Raw genomic sequence first — 9391 nt, 5'->3', positions numbered from 1 at the left:
TGTTTGCTGTGTAAGCCTCCCCGTCTATGGTATTTCTGTTACAGCCGTTCGAACTAAGACAGGCTCTTTGGACCATGACGTGGTGGGGCCAGCTGGGGGTGGGAAATGGGTGGTGGCCCTTTAAGCATTCCATGCAACACAATCACTGACTCCAGGCTGCCAGTCAGACTCAATCTGAGCACTCCAGAGACCAAAGTAGGAAGCAGAGCCTGAACCGAGCCTGGCGCTCACCAGACACTCAGAAACTGCCTAATGGCAGAATATTAGATTTTAATTACTGGCAGCGAGCACCGAAAACCCAGTATCCTGTACCACTTTAGGAAACGCTCTGTGTAAAACCATCCAGGGCCAAGGACTCCCAAATTCAGACCCGGCTTCTATTTTCATAACTGACACCCCTCAGCGGCAGTATCTGTACCCCTCTCCAAAAACAGGCCAAGGATTTCGTCTTCACTTAAGAAAAAAAAAGTGTACGGCTTTGCTGATAGCAGACAAGAAAGCTAGTTGGATTTGTAGGCAACCTCAAGTAGTTAATGAACAATGACTGTGGCTTGTTCAAAGGGATTGAGTTTTCCATACACAAAACCAGGCTGAAGCTGTATGCCATTTTTAGAGGCAGCGAGGGGTGGGGTTGGGGTGCCCACTGTTGGGAGTCTACAGGACCAGCCAATGGTTTGTGGGCACAAAAAACAGGTGAAACATTTGAAGATTATCCCAGGAACTCCAGGACATGTGGCTTCCTGCTGTAATGCATTAAACCACAAAACAAATCAAGAAAAACGACTTGGCTCTTATTTCGTGACCCTCAACGCACCTAACGCACCTAACACTCTGGGTTTCTGTTTCCTTATCACTTCAGTGCAGGCACGCAGAGGGCCCTCCAGCTCTTATACTCTGCGATGTTGTCACTGGCTACCTCAGAAAACCAAGCCTGCTCTTACTTAACCTCTGTGAGACTCAGTCTCCTTATCTGCAAGAAAGAAGATGAAATTGGGAGAAGTCATCCTGAGCAGTGGAAAAGAAGGGGGGGCTTTGGAGTTGGGCAGGCAGACTGTCTCAAATCTTAGCCCTGTGTGGCCTCGAGCAGGTTACCTGACCTCTCTGAGTCTTACTTTCTTCACCTGGAAACTGGAGATGACAATGTCTGGATTAAAGATTGTGGAAGGATCCTGCCTGTGTCACCTTCCAGCAGGTGCAAAACAAACATTGGTTTCCTTCCTTTGTTCCTACTTCATATTCAGTAAATATAAGAGGGATGTGAATGGGCTGAAATGTCCGTAAAAAAAAAAAACAAACACAGAATGTCACCAGGTTTTGACATCAGATGTATTCGCCGACATTGCCCTCTTCCAACAGAAGAAGGCTTCTGCTCAACACGGGCAGTACCGGAGAGGACCGGAAAGCCTGAGGACAAGAGACTGCCTGGACAATGGGCATCCACAGGGAGCATGCTCAAAGAGGGAGCGGGTATGATGGGACATGGGCCCGCGGGGCGCCACCCGCTGGGCTCCGCGACAGCATCGGGAGGCCTGCGCACAGTCTGGGCCCCTGGCCAGTGGGCGCCGTGGCGGAGCAGTGAGCGCCACACCGTCCCTGACCTGGCCTCGAGGCAGGGCTACTCCGAGGAGGGCTCTTATCGCCCCTAAATGCTGACAGGTCTCCGAAGCTAGTCCAGAAGCTGGTGCAGACGGCGGTGGGTTTCCCATTTGGAGAAGAGTCATCATTCGTCACACAGCGACAGAGGAGAACGTGTTTTAACGCCCAGAGAGAGTCGTAATTCTGAGATGTTTCATATGTTATCAGCTTTACCTTCGACAGACACAGAGCCTCTTCCCTTTGAGCGGGGACACCTCAAGCTGTGCTAGAGAGATGGCTGTGGTGGGGGTGCTCTCCTGATCAGCGGAAACGTGGTGGGCATGCACCAGGCTTATGATTTGGATTGTGTCCTGCACATAAACACCTGTGACAGCAGAGTTTGGACGATGGCAGTAGGGAGATGTACTCTGCAGGAGGGGGTAATCAGAAAGCTTGGCTATACAAAAGGATTCTGGGTATGACAACCCTAGCAGAGCCAGGAGGCCATGGTTCTCCTAAGATCCTGCCCTTGTTTGCCAATCAACACACCCCCAGGCCTGAAGGGTCAGCTCTTTTCTATTCATGGCCCCTCACCAGCGAAAGTAAACGCTATAGGATGTCAGATGTCGTGGCACTAAGGGAGAAGACGACCTGGAGAAGGTACCAGTGGTGGGGTTCTGGGAAGCGGGGGGGCCTCTCAATATAGCCCCCAACCCCTGGGAGCGGCTGCACGTGGGAGGTAGAGGGTGCAAGTGTCTGGGCACACTGACCCTCCACTGGGGAAGCCAGGGCCCCCCTCACATCTGCAGTGGCCACGTGTGTCAGAGACCAGCCAGGCTGCACATGTGAGAGCGGAGCACGTGCCAGCAGTGCCACAGGACTCCCTTCCCGGCTCCACGACATCAAGGCTCGGACCCGAGGCTTGAGCCTTCCAGGGCTCAGGGCGGGTTGTGTTGCGGGGCTGACTTGGCTTCGCTTGTTGCAAGGACTCCAGTTCAGCCCAGTCTTCAGCCCTCACACAAACTGGGACAGGTTGGGGACTTTGATGTTGAGATCACCGATGTTGATATTCCGAGGAATCTCCGGCAGATTGATGTTTTTTACAGCAGACACGGCCCGGGCGGGGGCTGCCGAGAGACCGCCCTGAGGAGAAATGAGACGTGGGTATGAGACAAACTTTCAGTGTCATCTGTGGAACGCTGGAGAAAACAAAACAAGGAAAGAGGCCTAGCAAACGTCCAACCTGAGCACACACAACGCGAGCTTTGCTTTTTTTCTCCCTGCTACCTGGATGGTCGCCAATAAAACAATTAGGTGACGTGGGGGACTATGGCATAGGGGTCCAAACCCTGCGCTCCTACGGGAGGCGTGTGGCTCACCCACTTTTATAGCCCCAGCCCCTAACGGAGACTGGTACACAGCAGGCGCTCAATAAATGCTTGCTGAAATGATCGGAGGTGGTTTCACCAAGTCACGGTCGGTATCAGGGGCACTTTTAAGGTTACAAAACATAACAAAACTCTTTCCTCAAGAGACCGAAGACTCTCATAGACAAGAGCAGTCACAGGAAAATTCTTAAAAGGAAAAGGAATGTCACAGCTTAGGGTAAATGCCTGCCAACTAATAATGTGAGACGGAAAACAAGTGGCTTTCCAAATGTCACATGGCAGCAAGATGGGGGGCAGGACGTGCAGGAGGTGGGGTGTATCCAGACGCAGAAGGACTGATAGCAGTCAGTCCGCACCCTCCAGGGTCACACCCGTGTGCAGAGAGCGGGAGGGCTTGACAAGGCCTCTCGGAACCATTTCCTCCTTACTGCCTACCTTCTGGACACCAACTCAGATCCACCCTCGCAGAGCAAGTCCTCCATTTCTTTTGGTTTCCAAACCCCTTGCCTCTGACTCACTTACTATTCCTGGAAGCTTTCCAGCCCGCATTTCTAGAACTACAGCTGCCACAGTATCTGTGGTCTGGAAAATCTTCAGCAGGATTGCCAGGCCTTACAGAAAGAATTCCTGGTTTCGTAAGATCAAGTTCTGCTACTCAGAGCAAGGAAGCTCTTTAAGACACTCATGTAACAGAGCAGGAATCTGTTCTGCCATTTTTGCCGTGTGAAGGTGGACCCCCGCCACCTCTCCTCCCTGGTAAGGCTGATGACGGTGATGGAGAGACCTCGGGATAGGAGAGACTTACTGGGAGCATCGGCATGAAGCCAGCACCATGTGGGGGTGGACCAGGGTATGATATTTTCAAACCCAGCCCAGACTCTACAATAGCTTTTTATAAGGCTAACTGGAAATAAGGAAACTGGCAACTCTGAGGTCTGAAAGACACCAGGAGAAATGGCTGCTGGGAGATCAGACTCATACGGCACACAAACTAGCAAACCACACTGGGCGTAGAGAAGGGGATTCTGGGTCCCTCCAGGGAATGGGTGGCTTTGAGAGAAGGAATTACAAACCACAAACAAGGGTCAGACCTCCCATGCCAGAAGCTGACTGCCTCCCCGTGGCATCTGGCTTTTCCATTCACACTCTTAACTCCATTCTGACCTGGCCTTCAAATGAATGAGCTTTGATGAACGCAAAGAAGAAGGTGAGTGTAAAACATTCCTAAGGTTCCACAGAAATACAAACCAACGTAAGTACCCACTCTTCCTTCTGCCCAGGACCTGGTGAACCACCCAGGGTAAAGTACAGCGGTGTGCTCACCTCCGACTTCTCCAGCCTGTTCTGAGCTTCAATCTGAGCCACGATTTCGTTCATGTTGGTTTCCAGCACCATCCCCCCCATCACCACCTCCTGTAGGATGTAGTGCACCTACAGGGGAAGCAGAAGCAGGAAGGCTTAGAGCGCGCTGCGGGAGCTGGTGTGGCCCCAAAAGAAACGTCGTGGCCTTTCGTGCAGCGGCAGAGTAATCGGACCCGACACTGGCTCCTGAGTCACGGACACGGAAGCCCCGGATCACCCACCTCTCAGGTGAGACCACGGGGCTTTCCGTCACACCTTGCGTATCATAACACAAATCTTCCATGAGCAGCGGTAGAGGGGCCTGGCTGCACGCAAGGCGGGGGATGAGAGCACGGGCTTTGAAGTCAGGCAGACCTTGGTTAATTCTCAGCTCTGCTATTTATCAGCTGGTGACCGTGGGCAAATTATCCTTTCAATGTTTCCGCTTCCTTCCAGGATGCTGGTGAGGACTGAATGTGATAATCTGTGCAAAGCTCCTCCCTTGCTGCCTGGCACACACTGAGATCTAAATAAATAATGATGGCACTCATTACATTATCATCGTCCGTCGATGCGGAAAAAGAGGTAAACAAAAGGTGGCATGTACATCCAATGGAATACAATTCTGCCTTAAAAGGAAGGCAATTCTGACACGTGCTCCAGCATGGATGAACCTTAAAGATCTTATGCTAAGTGAAATAAGCCCGACACCAAAGGACAAATACGGTATGATCCACTTATATGATACCCAGTAGTAAAAATAAAGGAGGCAGAAAGTAGAACGGTGGTCGCCAGGAGCTGAGGGAAGGGGGGATTGGGGAGTTGTTGTTTAATGGGTGCAGAGTTTCAGTTTTGCCAGATGAGAAGAGTTCTGGAGATGAGATGCCCAGAAATGTGCATGTACTTATTAACCCTACGGAGCTGTATACTGAAAACTTTATGTTAGAAACTTCACCACGATGAAAAAGAACAGGTCACTATCCCAACACTCCTAGTATTATATTTATCCCTTTTACTGAACGCACCCCATCTTCCTGGGGGAAGTGGTACCTGTTGAGTATCTACTATGCCCTGGGCACTTCAGGTGTGACTTATTTTAATTTCACAACATCCATCTGAGACAGGGAATGTAATCTGCCTTTTGTATGGGAGAACACTGACACGTGGAAAAGCCGGTAAGCAGTCCCAACGTCACATGTACTAGCAGCACTGAGCACTGATCCGAGGACTCTGCGACTCCGGAGCTCATGCCCCACCTTTCCCACCACACGTCCTCCAAGTCCTGAGCTGGACCCCGCTCACCCCTTACCCTGGTCCACATGGCATCACTTCAAGACTTGCCTTCGGGGTATCACAGATCTTGTATGAATTCTGCCATGCTTTATCCCCAAGGCCTAGAACAGTGCCCAGGGAGGGCACGCAGCCTGAATGAATGGAAGGCTTTACATATGTCTGAGAAGCATGTTCCTTGTGCTTAGAAGATGGACGCCAGGGTGGTACTGGAGGCTTTATGGAGAAGGTGCAGTGACCGGCCTAACACAGCACAACACGGGACCAGCGGTTGGCTAATAGGAAATGTCAGTTGAGACTTCTGATTTGAACCCTGCATCATGAAGTCAGAATTTCAAAATGCTATTCAAAATGTGTTCTGAGTGCAAAAAGGAGAAATAAATAAAAATGCAAACTCCATTTTCAGCAAAACTAGAACATAACCAAAATCCCAGGCCCCCAAACAGGTGGAAAAGTTGTCAAACGCAGGGAGCTTAAACACGGCCTCCTTTCCTTTTGAGAAGGAAATGATGAAAGGAAGCCGCTATGCAGAGAGGACGCGGGAGCTGGAAAGCTCAGAAAAGCCTGCAAAAATACACTTCCTGTAGGTACAGGGCACGCTCTCTGGGACCAAACAGATTCCTGGTTCTTTGGACGATGGGACCTTGCTTGGACCTAGAGTTGAGGCTAGAGAAACCACACAAACAACCTATAGTTGCCTCACAGAGTTGGCCTCTGTGCAGCAGAGAAGACAGGCTTTGCATTGTGGAAAAACTCGTTCTTGTATATGCCTCTCTCTGTTGGCCGGATGAAATAAAGGGTAAATGAACTCACCCAGAACCCTAAATCATGAAAACTGCCGCCAGCTTGGAATACAGACTGGCATCTAAACAAGCATCCTTCAAACAGCTGGTTCCTGAAAAACTCACCTATTTAAAGATGAGTTGTAAAAATGAAATCTGCACAGGATCTATATAGACACAAGAAAAAAATTAGGAAAGAAAAAGGCAGACTAAGACTATACACTGGAAAAATGCCACGGAGCAGATAAGATTGTAATAAAATATTTTGCAAAATTGAAAAAAGAAAAATATAAAGCAAGAGCTCAACGCAGAAGTGCAAGAGCTTATACGAGAGATAGGGAGACAAGAAAAAGAGAAGACATCTACTAACACTGCTCAGCAAAGAAGTGGAAAGAAAAAAACGTACAGAAATGAAGGTGAAACTGGAAGAAACAACAGGGGGAAGAGACACTGCTAAAAACATAGTAAGGAATGACAGGGAGAGAAATGAAAAAAAACAAGTACAGTGAAACAAAAAAGAGTTCAAAGGAATAGAGAAAATGAGAGTTACAGAAAACAGCAAAGGAGATGTATAACATCTGCATAAAAGAAAACTAACGTGGAATGGAACGATTATATAAAGATTTGTCCATAAACAGCACATACACATAAAAATATAATTCGAGGCGTGTCTGAGACACAGAGGATTTACATACATACTGAAAGGGCACATTGTACCCCAGGGAAAAGAGACCCTGAACACTCAGTGCCAAGACAGACCTTCACGGGGAGATTTCTGCAACCTGGCAAAAAGATCAAATCACTTAAAAGAGGGATACAAATCTCGGTATTTTTGTAGGAGCAATACCTACAAAATTCTCAAGGAGAGACAGTGTGATGTGACCTGAGAATGTGATACCCAGATGATTGTCAATCAAGAGTAGTTAAGTGGGAACTGTCGTTCCCATGAGTCTTTCTTGAGGAATCTACAAAAGGACACACTTCTGGCAGCCAAGGGATGACTGGAAAATCTGTGGCAGCAAGACTGGTGATGAGCATTTGAGTCTACATTAACGGTAGGACTAAGACTAAACGGGATTACAGTGACAACAGAATGTCCACGCTTTATGCCTTGACAAAAATTTCTGCCTAGCAAAAATTAGGAAGACAGGAAAAAGGAGGTAGGTTGAATATGAACCCCGATTTTCTATCCGCAATGACTGAGAGCTGATGGCTATCATTTCAAAATCAACAACCCATGGAATGACAATATAGTCATGACTTTTATTGGGACTCCGCCCAAGGTCCACACCCACAATCATTTACTATGAACAAAACTTCTGACTTAGGGCCAACAAGCTCTTTTCTGCTGACTCGAATTCTACACTATTTTTCTGGCATTAAATTTACCCATCATGCGTCCTCCACAATTTCTCGTTTCTCTAAAGCAGAGGGAGAACTCAGGCTCCTGGGAAGGAGTAAGTACAGAATCCTTCTAGGTTTTTTGGAACCCTCCACCTCTCGGCCCTTGTATTTATCTTGCCCTAACCTAATTCAACTTCATTTCCTTTTTGGAGTAATTTGCCTTTCCAAAGCATTCGCCTTTTCACAGAACGTTTCTCTCTTCTCATGCATGGTTTAACTGTGTGTTATTAACTAAATTACATGCTCACAATGCCAGTATAACTGGCATCAACGGGTCTGAAAACATCACACTGACCTCCAGTGAGCAGTCACTCACGTGGTTATCTATGAGCAAGAATGAGCAACTAGGGATCAGCTGCCCAGTCACCTGGCAAGTTGGGGAAGACCTCTTCCGCTGACAAAGAACTGGACCATGATAGACAGGCAACATTTCTTTGAGTGAAGATGGAGGGAACTTGGGAAAGTTGGAGGTTGTCACGCACAGGTGTACGCAGAAGGCGGCCAAGAATCGAAACTCACGTCCGTAACACACTAGGGATACAGTCAGATCACAGAGAATGGCTCCGTCAGATGACAGGAGCTGAGGATGGACTGCTCTTGAGGGTGCTAGTTAGTAACAGACGTGAGAAAACACCTCGGAGAACCTGAGAGTTAAAGGACCGACCTGACAAGGGGAGGCGGGAAAAATGAAATCTCCAACCTGAGTCGTGTAGGTGGCAATACAAACCACAACAGAAGAAAGCAGAGGTAAAGGTCCCCCAGAGTCCTAAACCCAGCCTAACACAGTGTGCACTGAACAAATAGGAATCATCCATTAATAATTCACAGTGTTCTGCTATTCAGCAACCACCTGAAATAATGACATCAGCAAAACGCATTCAGAAGCGTTTGTTCAGAGAAAAACAGTGGCAATTTGACCTAGGAATAATCACAACCAGGAAGAGTTTCATCTGAACAAAAAGATTACGACAACCCCAATAAACCAACGGATTATCTTGATGTAAGGGGAATGCAACAGTGGAAATAGTTTCACGATGAATCTGAAAGTTCAACACATAAATACTGGATGGAAAGTGATGTTTTACAACATCAAGATACACAAATTTAGGGCCACACTTCACGTGACTGAAAGTTGGAGTTTACAGTTAGTTCTGTCCTATTAAAAATATTCTTTTTTAAAACCCTTCAAAGGTCAAAAAGTAGGGATGATTACCAGAATCAAAACATCTATTCCTCTGAACGCTATCTAACCCACTATCAAGCCTCGATTTCTCCTCCCCACACGTCTGGACACCTGTCCTCTTTCATGTTTCTTGCCTAGGAAGCTGTCACATCATGCTCCCTCCCAGAAGGTACTCGCTTCTATGCATGGATCCACTGGGCATCCAGTGTGGCCCCTCTCTCCTTTTCTGTCAATGTAAGTTAACTGAGCCCTCCTCTACCTCATTCCCCAGAGGCAATATGTGTGTCCTGGTCAAGATGGGGACCTGTACGTTTCTGTCCTGGGCTCCCCACGAAGTTTTTCTGTGACCCGTTTACTAAGATAAAGTGAGGAGAGCAAATCTGTCGCATGCTGAGGATTCAACAGCTCTTGGGGACAGCTTGGGGAGT

The 9391-nt window shown here is 48.0% G+C and overlaps 1 protein-coding gene across 1 annotated transcript in view; it reads right to left on the bottom strand.

Moving 5' to 3' along the window:
• Positions 1-1311: 1311 nt before the first annotated feature.
• The window catches only part of AP3S2 (adaptor related protein complex 3 subunit sigma 2), a 36870-nt gene continuing 28790 nt past the window's right edge, over positions 1312-9391 (bottom strand). The window contains exons 5-6 of the mRNA XM_033100319.1: positions 4287-4394; positions 1312-2718 (exon numbers count right to left, since the gene is read on the bottom strand). Coding sequence (XP_032956210.1) covers positions 2590-2718; positions 4287-4394 — 237 coding nt within the window. The 3' untranslated portion in view covers positions 1312-2589. The remainder of the gene's footprint in view (positions 2719-4286; positions 4395-9391) is intronic.

The sequence above is a fragment of the Rhinolophus ferrumequinum genome, chromosome 28 (assembly GCF_004115265.2).
Source record: "Rhinolophus ferrumequinum isolate MPI-CBG mRhiFer1 chromosome 28, mRhiFer1_v1.p, whole genome shotgun sequence".
Lineage (NCBI taxonomy): Eukaryota > Metazoa > Chordata > Mammalia > Chiroptera > Rhinolophidae > Rhinolophus > Rhinolophus ferrumequinum.
This window is presented reverse-complemented; position numbering and strand designations above follow the sequence as displayed.